This window comes from Cydia splendana, chromosome 25 (assembly GCF_910591565.1).
Source record: "Cydia splendana chromosome 25, ilCydSple1.2, whole genome shotgun sequence".
Lineage (NCBI taxonomy): Eukaryota > Metazoa > Arthropoda > Insecta > Lepidoptera > Tortricidae > Cydia > Cydia splendana.
Window position 1 is genome coordinate 7,078,598 of NC_085984.1, and position 23,496 is coordinate 7,102,093.

Sequence of the window (23,496 nt, forward strand, 5' to 3'; positions counted from 1 at the left end):
CGATGGTCCCGGGTTCAAATCCTGTAAGGGCATCTATTTGTGTGACGAGCACAAATATTTGTTCCTAAGTTTTGGGTGTTACGTACGTATATGTATTTTAGTATTTATAAAAACATATTTATATATTAAATACTGAGGTCTTATTGCTGTACTGTGGGATTTGACTTGGTCAATTTGTTAAATGGTGTTCTATCTAAGATATATCATTTTCAACAGACTATCGAGTAATAAAATCATGCGCCATAAGCCCATAAATGTGCTCAAAATTAATAAATCGGCCCGTACTCCCCGTCGCGTCGTAGTCATGAGTGCAGTAAGTAATTGTCGGAGTCCGTCCGTCAAAAAAGTTCGTCTGAATACCAGCGGGCCCAGCGGTAGGCAGGCCCCGCGACCCGCGAACACCGAATATTGCATGGGCATCTTTCTCTTTTACTCATCGTAATTAGAGTGGCATCAGTCCTACCAAGCTATTTTATTAGTGTTATTTAAACGTCAAACTTCTATTAAATTATGAATTAAAAAAAAACTCTTGCACAGTCTGTGCTATCAAAATCCCTGTCAATTTAGCTTGGTCTAACTCTCGAAGTCTTACAAACTTCGATTTTCGCGGTTAAAGCCGATCGTTGTTTACAACTTAAGGAAATTAATAAACTAGTGGCGCTGTGAGCAACGTGGTTTCCGGTAGGCCCTCTGTAGACCTCGCGAGCATAGCTTTAAACTGAATAAAAAAATAACGCTACGCCGTTTAGAATAATTTGGAAAAACCGGGCAAGTGCGAGTCGGACTCGCGCAAGAAGGGTTCCGTACCATAATGCAAAAAAAAAACGAAAAAAAAGCAAAAAAAAAAACGGTCACCCATCCAAGTACTGACCACTCCCGACGTTGCTTAACTTTGGTCAAAAATCACGTTTGTTGTATGGGAGCCCCATTTAAATCTTTATTTTATTCTGTTTTTAGTATTTGTTGTTATAGCGGCAACAGAAATACATCATCTGTGAAAATTTCAACTGTCTAGCTATCACGGTTCGTGAGATACAGCCTGGTGACAGACGGACGGACGGACGGACGGACGGACAGCGAAGCCTTAGTAATAGGGTCCCGTTTTACCCTTTGGGTACGGAACCCTAAAAACTAAATTAACAAAAAGTTAAATAAAATATTGTATGCTTTGCACTCGCTTGATCAATCAACAATACAACATTTATGGTTGAGAATGTCTTTAGGCATTAAGTCCGCCATTTGTACTTTATTTCTGCAATAAAGTTTAAAAAAATAAATAAAAATAAAATAATATAAAATTTAAGTGTAAAAAATTACAAAAAGCTCACACACTTTACTGGGAATCGAACTAGGTACCTCTATGCATCAAAGCAATTGTTTGCCAACTGCGCCAATATAGCACTTAGCTAAAGATACGAAATTTGGCTACTTATTCTCGAGTACTATTATACCTACTTATCTAAATACCACCTACACCAGCGTTACTAATTTTTACATTTTTGCCAAACACTGTAAATATCTCTCAAAGAGAAAAAAACTCTTATTATATTGACACGACTATTTGTTTCCGCCATTTTGAAAAAAAAAAATTCAATAATCGAATCGAAAAAGAACTATTTTATTCTAGATTTTGGTCACAAAATTTGATAAGAATCAGTTGAGAATTGAACCGAGGAGAACGTCCGAACCAGTGGCGGATTTGCAGTCTTTGCCGCCCTAGGCCCCAGGCCTTATAGCCGCCCCTTTCTCAGCATCAGCACCCATCATATTGACTACATTTAGGTCAGGCAACGAAAAGGTATAGGGAAATGCTTGGGACACATTTTTAATTTAGTAACTTTATTTGGAACACGCATATAATTTTATTTTTCCTTTTTTTGGCCTTCAGCGAATTTCAGAGAAGTTTAAAGGTCAAATTAGTAGGTATTTAAATATGACCAGTAATAAACTGTTAAAATCTTTCGGGTTCCTTTCCTCGTGAGCACCGTGAAAATATTATTGAAGGAAATTTAATGCAAAATTACAATTTTTCAAGAGCGGATATCTCGAAAACTATACAAGCCCCCCTCCAGACTATGTGCGTGAATCGCATTGCATTCCCGGCGCGACTTCGCGGAGCGAACATATCGCGACGTTGACGTATGACTCCACACTCGCAAACTTCACGGTGATTTCGCAGTTTAGTTCGCGCGAAGATGGCTGAAAAGCATCATCTGATCGAGTTTAACTGTCATTTATCTACGGCACGAAGCATGAAATTGCTTGTAGCTATTTTTCCATTTTGTTTTCTTGTAAAACCGTAAAATATATAGCCGCTATACGAGTATATAATATATCTAATTAAGAAATTAATATTTATCTTGCAACTGATGAGCCAAAATAGTGTGTAATGTCAGTTCGCGACTCCTTTGACGTTGTCCGAAAAACCTACAAAAAACCGGCCTAAGTGCGAGTTGGACTCGCGTTCCAAGGGTTCCGTACATTAAGTCCGCCTCACGCTTGATTGCACATTTCTAATAGGTTTTCCTGTCATCTATAGGCAAAGAACTATCTTGTGCATTTTATTCCAAATTTTAGACCCAGTAGTTTCGGAGATAAGGGGGGGGAATGATAATTTTTTGCCTATTTTCTTGAATAACTGCTAAACTATTTATCCTAAAATTTAAAAAAAAAATTTGAGATTCTTACAATGACCTCTTTGATTTGATATGTAACGCGATATAGTTTGAAAAACTTTATTTTTTATTTTTCTCATTTACCTCCCAAAAATGGTCTTCATATTTAAAATTAATTTATTTACGTTACACGTCCATCTTTGGGTCACAAACTTACATATGTGTGCCAAATTTCAACTTAATTGGTCCGTAGGTTCGGAGAAAATAGGCTGTGACAGACGGACAGCCGGACAGCCAGACACACGAGTGATCCTATAAGGGTTCCGTTTTTTCCTTTTGTGGTACGGAACCCTAAAAACGGGGAACAAGGCGCGAAGGCGTCAACAATCGCGAAATCGACGCCACACTCGCGTTCGCTGCTTCGCGCCGCGATTCGCGCACAAGTGTGGAGGGCCCTCAAGATATCTAAAAACTTGTAGCTTGTAGCAAATTTAACCAGCTTTCATTTTGTATAATGATCATGTCGTTAGAACGCATAGTTTCCGAGATATAAGCGAAAAACCGAAAAATGTGACCTTCAAACCCCTCTCTTCCCCCGGCTCAAGGACTACGGCCGCGGGGACTTTTGATATGTTCACCTCCTAATAGATAGTGCAAATAAAGTTAGGTACGAAGTCAAAAATTGTGTTTCAATTCAGAATTCGTTGCCTGGCCTAATTTTGAGTTATTTTTTGTCATTAGCGAATTTTTTGTCACAATTTGCCGCCCCTAATATCTCGCCGCCCTAGGCCCGGGCCTACTGTGCCTTATGGGAAATCCGCCACTGGTCCGAACATACGAAATTTGGCACGAGTTAAAACGGAGACCTTAGCAAACGCTTCGGTCAATAAAGGAGTAAAATGCGCGTTTGACTTGGACACCAAGCGAAATAAAAACTTGCATTATGTTTAAAAACAAAGCATTCATGTGTTTTGAAAGATATCGCCCTGTGATGTTAGTTTATTAATTTGTATTTTAACGTCAGGCAGGCCTACTTTAAAATAAGTAGGTACTCATTTAAATTAGGTATGTTTATTCACCGATCCATTTTTTTACATTTTATACTAAGTACTTAAATTCCGAAATTTATAACTCAAATGTAATTATTCTAATCTAAATCAAACTTCACATCATGTCTTAAAACGAAAATCAAAACGTAGGAAAAGAAACCCACACTCGTTTCGTTTTGGAATGATTAGGTACTAGAATCGTAGGTCTTACTAGAATCGTGGTGGCTCCATCTAGTGACATTATTCAATATTACTTCGACAGCTCGACATAATTGTCCTGCGCTGTTGCTCATAACGTAGCCAGTCGCAATATAATTGTGGTTTCAAATTTTGTAAATTATTGCATTGTATTCGTGTTATTATTAATGTTTGTATTTCATTTATAATGATTTTAATTTATGACACTTTAAATATCTCTTAATCCATCTTAATATGTAGTATAAAAATTTCATAATGGCTGATTGTGACATTTAGCGCCATCTATGATATCGATTTGAGAATAATTATAACGCCTTCGGGATGGGAGGGCATGGCATAGTTAACAATTTTGTTTTAAATGAGAAGGTATTTACTTTAAAAATATTGTACTTAAATTCTATCGATGTTCTAGATAACTGCATGTCGCGCAAAAGTGCGGGTTTATGCGGCACTTACGACCTTTTATTAAGGGTTTTTTAAAGAAAACTCAAAAATGGCTCAACCGATGACGTTCAAAAGATTGACGTTCTGAACTTTGGTTCTAAAGTTATAGAGAGATAAACATTATTTTGGGCTTTCGAAACGGTTTATGTCCAAAAATATTCAATTTATCCAAAAATGTTCTTAGAAACATTCCAGTTATTTTTAAAGACCCATTTAATGATGTGCAACACGTTGGTGGTTTCTGAATTTTTTTTTGTGACAATTACTTACATGTATGGAGTGCCCCTCTTAAAAATACATTTCTTACAATTTTGAGTACTTAATCCAGTAGCGGCTTACAAAATACACATATATTTCAAATTTATATGCCCCTTTCAGCACTCTAAATAGTTTATACCCACCAATTTGGGTATAAACGAGTAAATACGGGTATATTGAGTAAATACTGAGTATTTACTCGGTATTTACCCGTGAGTATTTACTCACTACCCATCTCTATCCGGAACTGTAGAGTGTAGACCTCGCGATTTAAGATTCACAATGTGAAAAAAAAAACCGGCCAAGTGCGAGTCGGACTCGCGTTTCAAGGGTTCCGTACATTAAGTCCGACTCACGCTTGACTGCACATTTCTAATAGGTTTTCCTGTCATCTATAGGTAAAGAACTATTTTGTGTATTTTTTTTAAATTTTAGACCCAGTAGTTTCGGAGATAAAGTGGGGGGGGGGGAATGGTTGTTTTATGGCTATTTTCTTAAATTACTTCTAACCTATGTATTTTAAAATTATACAAAAAATATATTTGAGATGCTCAAGATGAGCTCTTTCATTTGATATAGGTATAACACGATATAGTTTGTAAATCATTATTTTTTAACTTTCTCATTTACCGCCCAAAAGTGCCCTCCATATTTAAAATTAATTTATTTACGTTACATGTCCATCTTTGGGTCACTAATTTACATATGTGTACCAAATTTCAACTTAATTGGTACAGTAGTTCCCGAGAAAATAGGCTGTGACAGACGGACAGACAGACAGACGCACGAGGGATCCTATACGGGTTCAGTGTTTTCCTTTTGAGGTACGGAACCCTAAAAATACTTGGTAGTCATCACAGCTTACAATGGTCTTACGTACCATCGCCCACACTGTTAACTGTACATCGGTGGACCTTACGCCTTTGTAATAGTTAAGGTCCACCGATGTACAGTTAGGAGTGTTGCTGTTTGTAACTTACCATAGACCCTAATGGCACTTAAATCCTTTATGTCGATTTCCTTCATTTTGAACAATTTCCAAAAAACCTATTCGACAAAAAATCTGCTGACAAAATTTCACTAGAATCGATTGGTACTTAAATGTGACCTGCAAAGGAGAACATTCGGATACACGAAAGTAAAATGCCCGAGTCAAAACGTAGACCTTCGCTACGCTTTGGTCAAAAACAAATTGGAAAAAATATGTTTACGAATAGAAAAAAATATCTAGATAATATGAGGGTAGTTTTCCAATTTTATCTGCCCACTTGTTACGAATGTAAATTCTTGGACACATCAAAACCAACTTAACAAATAGTCAAGAATAATCTAGTGTTTTAAAAGTCATTTTACTTATTTAATTTAAATTGTGTACTTAAAAATCCTACAATTTCAACATTCAGACTGTATTTTAATTATAATAAATTTAAATAAGCTTCAAAAACAGTGATAAAATATAAAAATTTCTGATAATGTCGACATTTTTTTACGACTTTGAAGTCCAAGAAAACATCTCGGTGAAAAATTCGTCCAAACAACGTAATATAACGTTTTGGATTAATATAGTGTTCCATTTTATAGTATTTTCTTATACTGTGATGGTGAATGTTTTTGCATTTTTAATTATTCAAGGCATCAGTGATCATCCAGTGGCTAAAATACGAGAATTGAACGATTTTAAGTTAATATATCTTACTAATTGGAATTTCGTAAGTACGAATTTTATTTTATAAATATAGTTACAAAAAAAAAAATTACAACTAACATTTACAAATAAAAATTTAAACTATAAATTTAAAAAACAAACCGCTCACTGCCGTTCCTGGTGCAAAGGTGCCCATGATGCTCGCGAAATTTTCCACGCTGGATCACCACGGACAGCCTTTGCACAAGGAACGACTCGGAGCGGGGGCCCTCCCCTTTCTGTCTGAGTCGTCGTCCGAAATCGCGTGTGAAGCGTTTATTTATTTTATTTTTAGATGAATCAGTCAAAGAAACATGCAGATTTTCATGTCATACATGCAATGTCTTTTGAGCAAAAGGAGGGTGGGCTAATTGGCCTATATGACCAATAAGGACAAGCGATATGTCACTGGATAGCTTATTCTAAGTTCTAAAACTTTTACTATGACCGGTGGTCCCAAATCTTTGTGTGAAAAAAGTTATCGAGGCATAAAAGTACTCAAACTACTTTAACACGGCCCATAATTGACGCACCTTATGTTTGAAAAATATCAGTGATTGTTTAATTGGTATATCGATATTTAGTTATTTTCTTATGTGAATTTTGTTATAAAACGTTTAAACGCACAAAAGGCACATCACGGCTGTTCCTTAGAATATTAAGTTATCACCTATTTATGTACCTGTGATGAACGAATAAAGAATTTGGAATTTTGGAATTTGGAATTTGAAAAACCATTGTACAGAACTAAAACCCTATAACAATAAAAATAATCTTAGTGATGGAATGTTTTTTATCTTGCCATAACTTTTTTCACACAGCGGTTCGAGATTTCCCGCTATACAAAAAGTTGTAGAATATAAAAAAACCTTTCCAATGATATATGGATTGTCATTATTGGTTTCTAGGCCAGAGTCCATACAAATCTGCCCATCCTCCTTTGCATCGTAATTTAGTACAGTATTACCGCTCATCCGGATCCTTTCTGATCCGGTGATAGCTGTAATCCGGACGGTCTCGGCTCGGCCCGGGTGCACTCTCTTAAGGCTTCGTTTCCACCAGAGCTGTGCGAGGATGCGTAGCGAGGGATGTGTTTGTTAAGAACCAATAGAATAACATAATTTACCTATTCTCGCTCAGCGCAGCTCTAGTCGCCAATTTTCTATTCTTTTATTACTTTCTAATTTTCTTAAGGTTCCAATGAATTTAGTAATAACAACAACATCTATTTGACTAACTGGAATTTAGTAATAACAACAACATCTATTTGACTAAAGGGTATGAATCGGAACTATTGTAGTTCCGATTCATACCTTTGTCAGTGGTGCAATACTCCTCCTTTCGGTCATTCTCGGCTCCGTTCGGCTCAGCATTGCTCCGAGTAATTATTAGGGTTGGCACTACTTGACGTCCCTTTGCGTGTACGACCACAGATAAGATAATGACCTGAATTTTGACAACCCCGAAGGACTTAGTACCATACATAAGAAATAGACAGCATGATTCGTCCCTGAATCGCTGTCAAACTTCTGTTTTCTAGGATGTTTCCTTTCTGTACGGTAGTACTTTACTAAGGCTGGCGTCCACTAGACTCGCCGAGTCGAGTCGAAACGCGTAGCCGCAGAAATTCGCCTGACGAGCAATACGCGCGGAGAGTCGAATCGGCGCGCCGCGGCTATTCGTCAATGGACGCACTTGCATATTAGAAAATATACGAGGCGTATTATTGCGATTCGATTCGATTCGCCTCGGCGAGTCTAGTGGACGCCAGCCTTAATACATACTCTGTGCTTTTGTTATAGGTGAGTTATAAATGCCATAAACATCTAAGACTAATATCGTGAAAGCGAAACGGCACAGTTTACTTTCGTTACTTCGATTAGTTCCATATATTAACTAGTTTTATTTAATTGTTTGTAGTATATGTACTGTTATTTATGACTTTTAACGCTTTCCGTCATTAGTAAAGTACCAATCGCCTCGGGCAATTTGGGACTATGAAAACTGTAATTTTTAGGGTTCCGTAGCAAAAGGATAAAAACGGGACCCTATTACTAAAACTCCACTGTCCGTCTGTCCGTCTGTCCGTCTGTCCGTCTGTCCGTCTGTCCGTCTGTCCGTCTGTCCGTCTGTCCGTCTGTCCGTCTGTCCGTCTGTCCGTCTGTCCGTCTGTCCGTCTGTCCGTCTGTCCGTCTGTCCGTCTGTCCGTCTGTCCGTCTGTCCGTCTGTCCGTCTGTCCGTCTGTCCGTCTGTCCGTCTGTCCGTCTGTCCGTCTGTCCGTCTGTCCGTCTGTCCGTCTGTCCGTCTGTCCGTCTGTCCGTCTGTCCGTCTGTCCGTCTGTCCGTCTGTCCGTCTGTCCGTCTGTCCGTCTGTCCGTCTGTCCGTCTGTCCGTCTGTCCGTCTGTCCGTCTGTCCGTCTGTCCGTCTGTCCGTCTGTCCGTCTGTCCGTCTGTCCGTCTGTCCGTCTGTCCGTCTGTCCGTCTGTCCGTCTGTCCGTCTGTCCGTCTGTCCGTCTGTCCGTCTGTCCGTCTGTCCGTCTGTCCGTCTGTCCGTCTGTCCGTCTGTCCGTCTGTCCGTCTGTCCGTCTGTCCGTCTGTCCGTCTGTCCGTCTGTCCGTCTGTCCGTCTGTCCGTCTGTCCGTCTGTCCGTCTGCCCGTCTGCCCATCTGTCCGTCTGTCCGTCTGTCCGTCTGTCCGTCTGTCCGTCTGTCCGTCTGTCCGTCCGTCCGTCCGTCTGTCTGTCACCAGGCTGTAACTCACGAACCGTGATAGTTAAGACAGACAGTTGAGATTTTCACAGATGATGTATTTCTGTTGCCGCTATAACAGCAAATACTAAAAATAAAATAAAATAAATATTTAAGTGTGCTCCCATACAACAAACGTGATTTTTTGCCGTTTTTTGCGTAATGGCACGGACTAGTCTACGTAATGGTACGGAACATATCAAATATATTAAGAACGGGTCACTCACATATTTTTAAATTGTACGGAACCCTTCGTGCGCGAGTTCGACTCGCACTTGGCCGGTTTTATAAATTTATAACAGCGTAATTTCATAATTTGTTAGTAGAAAGGTTCTTTACCGTTATAAGTTATTAAGGTACTATCGGCCCCATTCAAACTTTAAGGTACGTCAAATATTACCTCTAGATAATATGGATTAGATATGTCAGTGTCAAAAGTGATATGAATATCTAATCCATATCGTATCTTGACGTAATAATCAAATCAATCTGAAAAATTTAAAATCGACACGAGTGGCGAATTACCTATTCTGTACATGTATCCTAAACCGTTTAACGGTACATATTGCCCTTTAAATTTTCGGCATAGTTGCGAAATGAGCTAATTATCGCACTAGTGCGGTAAAATAACACCATTTGTAAAGCTAATTACATACTATAAGTATAAACTCTTCAATTCTGGGGTCATGTAAACTATCACGTGCGTTTATGTTACAGGTCACACAGATAATATCCACTTAAGTTAATAGTGACGATACGAATGTAATATTTAGGTATCGGAACAATGTTGCCAGCATTATACTCTGTATCTTTAGGTAGGTAATTAAATAAAAGTAAACAAATAATTAGTACATTTTCGGGTAGTTGATTAACCAACCAAATACAAAACCACCTGAATCTGTCACTGAACGACCTGACTTTAACCTACATTATTTGATCATGCAATGTTTTCGTCTACCCTCACATGGCTTAAGAAGCCATTTGAGGGTAGATTTTGTTTACTCTTTTTTCTATACTTCTTGGATATAATTTTACATCTAATGCTTAAGACGAAAGTGGAGGACCCGCGCGAAATCGCCTTTTCATACAAACGTAGTCCTCGTTTTCCTCTCTGGATATTAACCTTATTGAAAATATTTTGTCATTATTTGTTGTAGGCAACCACAGCTATGCCATACGTTAGATTTATTTCGAATTTTTAATTATTATAAGAGTTATTTAAAAATTTGTATGAAATCTGTATTTCACTCCTAATTTTTACTATAGTCAAAAAATCGAAAACGGTCAAACGTGGGGGCATAGCTATGGTTAATATACAACCAATTGTGTAAAAATATATACCATAATGTCAACATCCAGAGAGGAAAATCGGGACTACGTTTGTATGGAGAAATGGCCGTGCCCTTTTCTTCTTATGGCTCCTCTTCACGTTGGGCCAACGCCAACGCCAACGAGGGACGCATTTATGCGTTAGAGGGAGCAAGTGATATTGCTATTTCATTCTACCGCATGGCTGCGTCCCTCGTTGGCGTTGGCGTTGGCCCAACGTGAAGAGGAGCCATTAACGTTTAGAGAGCGGAGTGTTTAGAAAAAAAAAATTGTACCTTGAATAGATCTAAAACGCACCATTAAAAATTTGAAAGAATATTTGCACAAAAGCCAGAAATACGAAAATTGGTTTCAAAAGCGCACTTTAGCTTTTAGTTTTATTCGAACTGATAGATACATGTTTTTTTTGTTAAAATTTACAAAAATAACTCGTTGCGAAACTTCTACTTTCCGCACATGTATCGTAAATAACTACTTATTTTGGAACGTTGACTTGTAACAATGTTTGAGAATTCGATCGAATTAAAATATTTTTTTTACAGTTATTTGTTTGGAATTATAGTCAAGTTTCGATTTCCCTTACCTTCTGTACCCCTAGTCACAGTACTAGGTACAGAAGACTCACTCTCTAACAAAACGCGTCTGTTACGATCAGCACAAATATGGCCGCTAGGTGGCGACAGCGCCACGCGCGGCTTATGGCTTTCCTCAAAATTGGGGCGGAACGGATTTACTTTTAGCTACCTGTAGCAAAGCGACGAAATCGCGGAGTGAGCCACGCCTGCCCTAGTGTAAATTAATTTTAATCGGTAGCGTAACGTAATGTACGCGTTTGCGTTTAATTGTAATTTTGTATGGAATTTTGAGTTTCAATAACGTCCCGCTTGGCGCGCTGTTCAAAATTCCATACATAAATAGACATAACGCAAACGCGAACGCTCGTCATGCTATCGAATGAAATGTAAACTAGGGGTTCTTCAACTTTAGCTTAACAAAAAATCAGTAACTATTACTTATGATTATACTTAGATTCATAATTGTTACATATTTGCCGTAACTTATTTTTAAAATGTGTTATTCAATTAAAAGACACATCAAGATTGTTTACCTTATTTCTAATGCTAAAAATAACGAACTATAGTGCCAACGAAAATAATTAAATAGTAATATTCGTATTCTTAACATTGCGTATGGTCACCCAGAGTTCGTAACGTGAGTTTATCATCTACCCACCGCATCGGACAGTAACTAATTACCTCTTATCATAACAAGAGTTCATTAATAAAGTTTATATCTAATTCTTAATTCGAAGCAAAACATAGTTTTCATTGTGATTCGCTAACGAAATAACGGATAGCTTTAGTTTTAAATAAAAATTAGTTTACGCAACGATTTACAAACTAAAATTGGTTTTTGTGTAAAATGGATGTCCTATGGAAAGAAAACAACATTTTTTACAACATTTTGTGTGTTTTAATTACTGAAAATGAAAAATTGTTCGATAGAAGTGATGCTAGACTATATTGGAAGACAGTATACCATATGTTTTTGATTTTGCACCATTGTTATGTGGCCAATATTGGGGCCGGTTTGAACATGGACATTGATCACGTAGAAATAAGAAAGTTGAAAAAGTTCAGAGTGGCGTATTTGACTGGGTGGAATTTTGTAAGTATTTACTTTCGCAATTTTTTTTTATTAGACAATTTACGGAAAAAAATCCATCGAGATTTTCCTGTCGACTGCATCATAAGGTCAGCTCTAATAAAAAAAACCAGCTAATAAAAACCTAACAAAATATGTAATCGTTAATTGTTTTTATAATATGCAAGAATTTTTTGAGCTTAGCTAATAATCGTTTGTCTTAAACTGACATTTTGACTTATGTATTTGTAAGAAAGGGATAAAACATAATTTAACTAAATCAGGCCCGTAAAGTTTTATTAAGGGGGTTAGTTTGTAATAAATTGAAATTATAATTTTAAAATTTTGGTTGTGTAAATTTCTTTCTTTCGTTACGTTTTGCAGGCCAACGTCGTTATTCTTAGAATAAATTTAAAAGTGGAAAAATTACTGTCTTGGGTGAGACTTGAACTCACGGCCTCTGGATCGATACTCCAGAATACGTCGTTATTATTTTTGTAAAATATTACAAATTATTTTATTATCTACATACTATTTTTTTCATATTATTTTATTGGCTACCGTTCCTCATCCCGCCAACGGAGCTACAGCTGACGTTCACGGAGCTTTACGTTACATCTCCGTCAACCATTTCACGATTCATCGCCTGAAAGGAAATTGGTCTTAAAAATCTGTAGTCTATAGCCCATAGATGATATTACTGATATTTCGTGATATTTGCTATGAAATTTATGAAATTTATTTGCTAGAAATGTGGTAGGTACTGAAATTTGGTGTTAACATGCAATTTTGCGAGTTCAGCACATTTCGCCAATAATCTAGGCATGCAAATTATGTTTTGTTTTAACCTATATTATACTATACATTATTTACAAACTATATACATAATCTGGGGGCACGGCCGTGTCAAGACGAGACATATCATATACTCACCATCGCATTAGAGTGGCAAATATAAATCATTAATTTAAATCTACAGCTCTTGATTAAAATATTTCAAATTAAGCAAAAGTCAACATAATAAAATAAGAAATAAAAAATAGTTCTAAATGTCTAAAAATAACTCCTGTACTGAATAAAAAGCTTTTTCCAGTAACCATTTATGCAATTTTGACACAAACCTTGCATAAGTTAATTCTTTTATGTCGTTAGGTAAACGGTTATAATTTTTTATGGCCATTGGGTAACAATTTTTGCTGTAAAGCTTACTGTTATAATTACTTGTCACTACAAGCCTGTTTCGATATCTTGTATTGAATTTACACACATTTCTCAGCTTTGTAAATAATTCAGGATGCAACCTTACAAATTTACACGCTTCTAGTATACATATATAGAAACGGCAATGTTAGAACTTTTAGGCTCTTGAATATGTCTTTACAAGGTGTTAGCGGTGGTACGTTACATACTGCTCTAACGCATTTTTTTTTGAGAAATAAAGACTCTCTTAATATCTTTTGCGTTTCCCCATAACAGAAGACCGTATCGAATAACTGAAGCTACGTAACCGTGATAGGCAGTAAGAGCGGTAGCTTTATTAACAGTAGTAGCTAATCTTTTAAGGACATAGATAAAACGATTAATTTTACAACACTTTTCCTGTATTTGTGGTGTCCAAGAGCAATTTTTATCTAATAGTATGCCTAAGAATGAAATTTGTTCTGATTCAATAATTATATTTAACACTTAAATCAATTGGTCCTTTTTTATTATAAAATTGTATATATTTGGTTTTAGTCAGGTTAGGTTGCAAATTATTATATTCCATCCATTGTATAATAAAATCGTATTGTTTATGTCCGTATTATATAATTTAATATGATCACATGTTATAACTACAGATATGTCATCAGCGAAGAGTAAACAGTGGTGTCTTGTAACCGAAGGCAGGTCGTTAATATACAGTAGAAACGAAAGATAGCGTCGAGACAACCTATATCGCTATCTCCTTCCGGAACGCGCGACAGATAACATACTAGACCAGACACGTGATGTCTATCCGTCTGCACTTCGCCCTCATGTCAACAACCTGATAACTCTGTACAAGCGGAAATGTGTCTTAAGACGATGGAAATAGGTTCTTATCAGGATGACGGCGTGTGAGGTCATTTTTTGTAGGTCAATGACAGATTGTTGTAAGAATTATCTTGGTATTAGTGGTATAGGGTAGAACGGGGATAATTGAAACGCGTAGTGATTGAAACAAGCCAAATTTCTTGAAAACACATGCATGTGACGCAGTACTTAGTCTATGCGGTCGGTCATTCTTAAATCCTGGACCAATAGCGCTCGAGCACATAGTGCTTCAATGAACACACCTATGGGGTCAATTGAACCACTCCTCCTCATTCTCTTTGATTCCCTTCCCTATCATTACATAACCATGGGTGGTACGGCTTTCAAACAAACTTTACTTAAGAACTTTTATTGAATATATTTATTATGATGTCAAAGTTTACAATACCACAATACAATACAAATCTTACAATCTACAATACAATACAAATCCAAAAATTACTAATGTCTTAACCTAAACTAACAACTAACAAAACAAAAACTATTAACATAATTCTTAAGAACTAAAAAAATAAGGTTTAGTAATATAGGCGCATACCTTTCTAACTGTAAAAATGAAATAGATACAGGCCATCAAACATAAACTGTTTCAACCATCCCCAGTCTACCCTACGCTAATAACTTAGTTCATAAAGTTGATAATGTAAGAAGTCGGTTAATGATCATCCGATAGCCAGTGATAGCCGAGTGGCTTAGGCGTGCGACTTATAAAAGGTTATCCGGTTTGATCCTGTACCCGTAATGAGTCACTGACAGTACCAAAACGGACATATATTAGGCACAGAATAAATAATAGTACTACCGTACAGAAAGGAAACTTCCTACAAAACCGAAGTTTGACAACGGTTCAGGGTCGAATCATGCTGTCCCTGTTTAATATATGGCACTATCCCTTTCGGCTATTTAGGGTTGTCAAAATTCAAGCCATTATCTTATCTGTGGTCGTGCACGCAATGGGACGTGAAGTTGTGTCAAACCTAGTAATTGCTCGGAGCAATGCTGAGCCGAACGGAACCGAGTTTGGCCGAAGTCAGGAGGTTTGCACCCCTGTACGGTTACCATCAGTTTGTCACTGACATAAACGCCGTCGAGAACGTAATTTACTTTCTATACATCTCGCTCGCACTCGCATATTAGTGCAAACGGGATGTATAGAAAGTAAATTACGTTCTCGACGGCGTTTATGTCAGTGACAAACTGATGGTAACCGTACTGGTATAGACTAACGTCTACGTAATTTACTTTCTTATATCTTGCTTGCACTAATATGCGAGTACGAGCGAGACGCATAGAAAGTAAGTTACGTTCTCGAAAGCGTTTATGCCAGTGCCAAATTGTTGGTAGCCACACTGGATTGTACTTAGAGTTAGACCAAGAAAAGTCTGCAGCGATTTTGATAGCCCACGCATTGCCAGTGTTATTTTAAATGTCAAACTTCTATGAAATTATGACGTATAAATAACACTTGCACTGCGTGGGCTATTAAAATCGCTGCAGACTTTTCTTGGTCTAACTCTAAGTAGTTGGTTGATGCATAAGTTCTGTCACAAAGGTTTTGGCTGATAAAATGTAATACAAAGGTTTTAATAAAATAATCTAGCCATGATTTGGAAGCTTGTTTAATAATCAAAACGTAATATAGGGACCGTGCGCGTTGGATGGTCTGCCATCTTGTGGCCTGAATCGGAAACATATGTGCACATGTACATTGGCAAAGCAAGTGCTACCGTTCTCGTCGGTGCATTTCCTTGTGCATACTCGTAGCTGCCATCTTGTGGGCTACATCGGAAGCATAAACGACACATTTACGCCTCGCGCCAAAAATCTGACGGTGCCTATGCTGCCCCCTATAGTTCATGCACCGGGCATATAATTAATTTATTTTAAGATCGTGACTTTATTTCATTCTTGGTTACATTGTGATTGTTGTTAGAAGCAAACACGCTGTTGGGTTGTGAAATTATCCTTCAGGTCGATCGTGGCCACCGTAGCTCGGCCACAACATTGCGCGACTGGCGACGGCGGCGGCGGCAACCATAGCCTGGAACGAGACACAGCGATCGGACCTTTCGCTCCCTATAGTTGCCGCCGCCGCCGTCGCCAGTCTCCGAGGCCGAGCCGTAGGGACAATCGGGCCAAGCGGCATCGCCTGAGACAAAGGTGCATACTCACTGCACTTAATACTTACTTACCCCAGTTACACCATATCGGTGCACTTACTTACCCTAGTTATAGACCGTATCGGACAGTAACCGTTTACCTCATTTATTAAACTTTTTAGGTATCTAATTCTTATTTATAAGCAACAGTGTTTTAGCGTGGGGACTATAGCCTCTCGCGCATGAGAGGAGGCCTGTGCCCAGCAGTGGGACGTATATATATATATTATTATATAGGCTGAATTATATATTATTATTTATTCTTAGTGTTCATAGTGATTTCCTACTGAAATAGCTTTAATTTTAGCTAAAAATTTGAAATTAAGGATTAAAATTGTCTCGAATTGCGCAAAATGGATGTGATATGGAAAGAAAACAACATTTACAACATCTTGTCTGTTTTCATAACTGAAAATGAAAAATTGGTCTACAGAAGTGACGCTAGATTATATTGGACGACCGTATACCATATGTTGTCAATTTTGCACCATTGTTATGCGGCTGATTTTGGGTCCAGTTTATATACGGATATTGATCATGCAGATGTAAGGAATTATAATAGATACAGATCGGCGTATTTAACTGGGTGGAATTTTGTAAGTACTTACTTTCGTAATTTTTTAGGGTGCTGCACCCAAAGGGTAAAAACGGGACCCTATTAGGTAATAAAGGGGCCCACTGATTACCAGTTCGCCGGACGATATCAGCCTGTCAGTTAAACGCAAAATTCGAACAACTGACAGGCTGATATCGTCCGGCGAACCGGTAATCTGTGGGCCCCTTAAGATTTAAAGACCCGTCTGTCCGTCTGACTGTCCGTCTGTCTGTCACCAGGTTGTATCTCAAAAAACGGTGATAGCTATACAGTTGAAATTTTCACAGATTATGTTTTTCTGTTGCCGCTATAACAACAAATACTAAAAAGAACGGAACCCTCGGTGGGCGAGTCCGACTTGCATTAGTCCGGTTTTTTTATATCGGACAAATTACGGAAAAAAATCCGTCGAAGTTCCATTGGATAGGTACAGTGAGCTGCGAAATTGCATGGAGAAATTATGAATGAATTCATTGATAAATTCGCCATGTTTTTTTGCGGCTGATGGTACGTTCCGATTGCATCATTAGGTCAACTCCATAATATATATTAACAATATCATTGCAATTTTTTTAATTTAATAGTGATATGACATGATTTTTTCGGCTCGAGCCCTAATCTGTTAAACAAAAGCCTTTTGTTTCTTTTATGGAGTAGCATCTTAGACGCGTGCCAAAACAACCTTAACTTTGAAAAGCAACTATCGCGATAGTATTAAGGTTCAAATTTACGTAACAGCTCATTCTGAGATAACGAGTTTGGATAACGTTGAATGATCGGTCGCCTGTGTGTGGCCTGTCAGGTAACAGAATGAACTGTTATATGAATTTGAACCATATAAATATTAAGCTAAAATTGCTTTTTAAACTAGTTCGTTCCCGGTCAGTCAGTAGCGGTAGTATTGGTAACCGTTGCATAAAAGAAACAGTTTTTTGTTTAACAGACTAGGGCCCCAGCCGAAAAAATCATGTCAAAATTCATACTATACTGATATTTCGTTATCTATCATCGAGACAACCTATATCGGTATCTCTTCTGATAAAATACTAAACCATACACGTGATGTCCTGTCTGTCTGCACTTCGCCCTCATAATAATATCACAAATCTGATAACTCTGTACAAGTGTATTAAATACTAGAGATGCCACGAATATTCGGCAACTATTCGGTATTCGGCCTATTCGGCCACTTTGCCGAATATTCGGTATTCGGCCTAATGTTGCCTACTATTCGGCCGAATACCGAATATCTGTTGCAGCTACCTAAATAGAAAAATTACACAAAAAAATAACCAAAAAATAGGTATTTTTAATATTTAAAATGAAATCTTGGAAAGTACTTAGTTAAATACGAAGGCACGTTTTTGATCATTTGTTGATTACAAAATATTTTATTTTTATCTTGGGTCTGATTTGATTGACTCTAATTACATTCATTAATTCTGTTCAAAATAAAAATATTATCTTAGCAAACGTTGTGCTTTGATGGCGAACAGATTTCATAATAATTGTGACTCAAAATGTTGGCATGTCATGCCGAATATTCGGTCGCCGAATATTCGGTATTCGGCCGAGAGAGGGGTCGAATATTCGGTATTTGGTATTCGGCCAAATTCACTATTCGGGGCATCTCTATTAAATACCTATCGATAGACGGACGGGTTGATTACTTTTTGTTATATACATATCTCTTAATACACCCGTGCCCTACTTAGATAATTCTGTCTATTATTCTAATTTTCATAAATCTGACTAACTAAATTATAATTGCACTAATTAGCGCTTATTAAGCAAAATACGTTATCATTGACTGTATAAATCGACTATAATTGAAATATAAGGGCCAAAGGTTAATTGGAAACCTATTTAGAAATACCTATATTTCTTGACATAATTCTTCTTATCGGGGCTATATTTGACATGCGGCAAAGTCATGATCGGGTCACGTGGCAAAGTGTGGTTGTAGTAAATAACATCACGACCCGAAAGATTTTATGTATTCCTGATCATATTTAACCCTTAAATGCAGGATTTTTTCTTTTTGCCCGAAATTAATATATGTATCACATAATTGTTTGCCGATTCTAGGAAAAATAGTAAAAAAAAATATAACTTCGATTTTCACTGCGACATCAGTGTTAGAAGTTGAATTGGCTAAATCATATTTATATAAATATGTAATTTTCAGTAATAGATAAATGATTTTTTTTACTACCATTAGAAAGGTACACTGTTTGTGATATACCTATGATAAAGTTTTTAAATATAAAATAATTACAAACCCAGAAAAAACCGTTCAAAATCATATACCTACTAAAAATTATCAACTTCTGAATTTTTCCAAGCTTTCCGACTTTTCGTCTTAAAACGAATGTAATTTTTATAAATTAATAATATTGCCAAAATTTAACCCTTAAATCATCACCCTACTACTTGACGTTTGGTATAAAGGTGCGTTCAAGAACGTAAGCTTTTTTTTTAATCTGTGAGCTGTCTAATGCTTTGTAGACATTTGGCAACACTATGCATTTAAGGGTTAAAGACTAAAATGTCCTATAAACTTTTCTGGAATTCGCCTCGTTATCAAATTTATTTTTCCGCACTAGTGCCACAGTATAATAAATAGTACTAACGTACAGTATGGACACTCCCTGCCTCCCGTTGAAAGTGCCGCCCACCCGCTCTCGGTTACCTCTCAGTTACCGGCTGGCAAGGTCGCGACGACGCGGTGCGCAGAGCGGAGGCCACGTAAAATATTCAAATATTAAACAAATATTTACAAAACCTATCAGATCACACTGAAAACAACAAAATATCTATATGAACAAAAAATCATGTTTTCAACTTACTTAATATTTTTGTGGCGTGAATTTCCTTACAAAATGTTTGTTACTTCGTTTAAACTGATTCAAAATAAGAAACTATTGTATAAATCGAGCTTAGATACCCACCTTACAGCATAATAAGATTTTTATTTCTTCCTAATACGCGCAATGAGTTTTGAGTCATTGAGGTCATCGAACTTGACAACAAAATGGCGGGAACCCTAGCACGTCTTATTTTACTCACACAAGCAAGGTACGCGTTCACCTACACGAGCTTAGACTGTGTGCGTAGGAACAGGAACGAGTTTGTTTCATACATTTGATCGCCAGTGTCCGAGGTGTGCTAGTGCGGTATTTAGCACTTCACGTGCCTATGACGAACATTTAAAGGGCCATATTATGTACTGTAAAACGGTGTACGATACACGTGCGAATAGGTAATTCGCAACTCGTGTCGATTTAAAACACTACCTTTGGTCGAGTTTTAACTTATCGCCACTTGTTGCGAATTTCCTACCTCTCGTAATGTACAATTTTACTATTATTTTATTTACACGTTCAGTTCACAGGAAAAACGCGTAATGGTAACCCCAGGCCCCTATTTCACCAACGTGACAGGTGCGACAACTCGACCAGTCTCATTGTTGCTGATGTCACAGGCATCCATGAGCTACGGTTATCGCTTACCATCGGGCGGGCCGTATTCCTGTTTGTCACCATCATTGTATTATTTTAAAAAAACTTTATTATATCGGCGAAAAACTGGTATTTCTCTTGCGATGTTTATGATGATAATGATGACAATTGTCACAAGATTTCAAAGAACTTTTGGTAATTCTTGACAGCAAATGAGTTCTGTGCCTGAATTTCGTGACAATTATTTCTTGTGACAATTGTCATTAGCTTCGCAAAATAAGTACTTATTAACTGGCGATATAGTGGAGTTTTTTTTTAATTAACATGTTGGTGGCAAACAACCACACCGCCCGTCTGATGGTAAGCGGTTACCGTAGCCTATGGAGGCCTGTGTGACGTCAGTAACAGTGATGTCGACAATTGTCGGGCATGTCACGTTGGTGAAATATCCAAATATCCTGAAAATGAAATATCCTGTCCTGATCCAAATCTTTTTTTTGTCCCCAGTCGTTCCAGACCGTGTTTCTCGGTCTCGCTCTGCTGCACGACGTGTTACGTTGGTTAGACAAGCACGACAGCAAGATTGGCAAGAAGATCAAATACTTCCGTGACGTCATATTCAATGGGCTGGTTTTCCCGTTCACATGTGTAAGTACCTATATCTTATTTAAGGGCCACTTGCACCATCCCAATAACCCAGGGCTAACCGTTTAAACCTGGAGTTACCATGGTTACCAGTACAATTTGACACTGGGTTAACGGTTTAACCTGTTAGGGACACTTGCACCATTCATTGACCTAAGGTTAACCGGTTAAAGTGGTTAAACCTGAAGTTATCATGGTTACCAGTACAATTTGATACTGGGTTAACGGTTTAACCTGTTAGGGGCACTTGCACCCTTCACTGACCCAAGGTTAACCGGTTAAACCTGGAGTTACCATGGTTACCAGTACAATTTGACACTGGGTTAACGGTTTAACCGGTTAATCCCAGGTTAGTGCGATGGTGCAAGTGCCGCTAAGTTGATATAACAATTCGTCCCTACGTGGCTGGTGTCCTAACGTACCCTCAATGTGCGCGGGGGTTCACCTCGAAGATCGGCTACGTCAGCCATATTCGGGCGCATGAGCGCCGAGCAATCTAGGAGTCGAAATGGTCGCCATGGCCGAAATCGGCCGGAAGGATCATCATCATTACAATTTGCCTTGGTTTGGAGGAAAGGATCTATAGACCGACCGCTTAAATGAGTCCTCGCCTGCGCGGTACGGGGGCGATGGGGTAGGACGACTAAGGGTGGCGGGAAAGGTGCGGGCGGCAGGCGTACGGTGGCTAAGAATTTATCTCTAAATGCAACACTTGTCAAGACATTAGCTTCCTAAAGTTGTCCTGTACGGATATGATGGTCGTTGATGGTCTACGTGACGGCGTGATAAAACGGTGTCCGTCACTTACTATCCCGAGGTGTTAAAAAGTGATAGTCATTTTATCACGTGAGTAAAACCATCCATAATATATTAGACTAATATTATTAGTGTGTTATTATGGAAACCCATACGATTTGACAGTTCGTGCACTAATAATATTAGTCTAATACCTTTCGGGAAATGGGTCCCTGGTTCGGCTGTGAAACTAGGGGACACATCTTTTCCAACATGCGGGAATTGATTAGAGTTATCTAACTTATTTCTATCTTCTTCCAGTTCGTCACTGGAATGTTCTGGTGCGTCTACCTCATCGACCGCGAGCTGGTCTTCCCTCAAGTCTACGACCAGATCGTGCCCTGGTGGCTGAACCACTGCGTCCACACTAACATCTTCATCGTGATCACTATAGAGACTCTTCTGACCAGGCGGAGGCAGCCGACCGATGTGAAGGTCGAGAGGTGTATGTGGGTGTTTGTGTCTGTCTTCTATGCTGTAGTGTGAGTATTTACCAATGGGTCGTCTTCCCCCAAGCTTACTACCAGGTCGTGCCGTGGTGGCTGAACCACTGCGTCCACACCAGCATCTTAATCGTAATCGCTATAGAGACGCTTCTTACAATACGAAGATAGCCAACCGATGTCAAAGTCGAGAGGTTTCTGTGGGTGTTTATATCAGTCTTCTATGAAGCCGATGGTCCCGGGTTCGAATCCTGGTAAGGGCATTTATTTGTATGATGATACAGATATTTGTTCCTGAGTCATGGTTGTTTTCTATGTATTTAAGTATTTCTATATTATATATATCGTTGTCTGAGTACCCACAACACAAGCCTTCTTGAGCTTAGTCAATTTGTGTAAAAATGTCCTATAATATTTATTTATTTATTTATTTATTTATGTTGTAATTTTATTGAAAACCCTGTTAGAGTGTGTTTCCATTTTGTGACGTTGACGTGACCGGCGCAATAATATGAGGCGGGGACAAATGAGAATGATTTATATGAAAACACCTATTCCCATCAGTGTCCGGCGAGGACAAATGGGAATTCACCCCTGTTTGCTGGTAGGCACCCTGAACCTCTTAATTTCTAACCCAATTAAAGCCCCACGAGCAGCATCCTTAATATTATTGACACACTTTAAGCCCTATACTGATTTTAAGCACTTTGTATATTGTCAAGCCCTTTAAACTTCCAAGCGACGGAAGCGGTGGTGGCCGAGTGGATATGACACCCGACTTTCAATCTGGAGGTCGCGGGTTCAAATCCTAACTCGTACCAATGAGTTTTTCGGAACTTATGTATGAAATATCATTTGATATTTACCACTAGCTTTTCGGTGAAGGAAAACATCGTGAGGAAACCTGCATACATCTGCGAAGAAATTCAAAGGTGTATGTGAAGTCCCCAATCCGCATTAGGCTATAGCGTGGGGACTATAGCCCAAACCCTTTCGTGCTTGAGAGGAGGCCTGTGCCCAGCAGTGGGACGTATATAGGCTAAATTATTTTATTTATTTATTTATTTTAAACTAAATTTAAATGTCCCCTAGATGGGGCAGAGGGCATCCACAGTGCTACGCCATCCCGTTCGGTCTTGAGCTACGCGCTTCATTTCGCTCCACGTCTTGCCAATGGTCGCCGCCTCTGCGATGATCGTCCGTCGCTAGGATTGCTTAGGGCGGCCACGTTTCCGCTTTCCTTGGGGATTCCAGTCGAGGGCTTGCTTCGGGATGTGATCGCAATCCCTTCGCAACGTGTGGCCGATCCAGTTCCACTTGCGGCGTTTGATCTGCTGGTCGATCGGAGTCTCACC

At 38.4% G+C, this 23,496-nt stretch overlaps 1 protein-coding gene across 5 annotated transcripts in view; it reads left to right on the plus strand.

Moving 5' to 3' along the window:
* LOC134802779 (androgen-dependent TFPI-regulating protein-like) overlaps window positions 1-23,496 on the plus strand; it is a 51,940-nt gene that overhangs the window by 24,951 nt on the left and 3,493 nt on the right. For 3 of the 5 annotated variants that reach the window (XM_063775485.1, XM_063775484.1, XM_063775483.1), the window contains exons 2-3: window positions 20,766-20,906; window positions 21,960-22,180. In XM_063775485.1, the coding sequence (XP_063631555.1) occupies window positions 20,766-20,906; window positions 21,960-22,180 (362 nt within the window). Of the gene's footprint in view, window positions 1-11,726; window positions 11,992-16,657; window positions 16,799-20,765; window positions 20,907-21,959; window positions 22,181-23,496 lie in introns of those variants that run through there. The other 2 variants (XM_063775482.1, XM_063775486.1) reach the window with 2 other exon arrangements.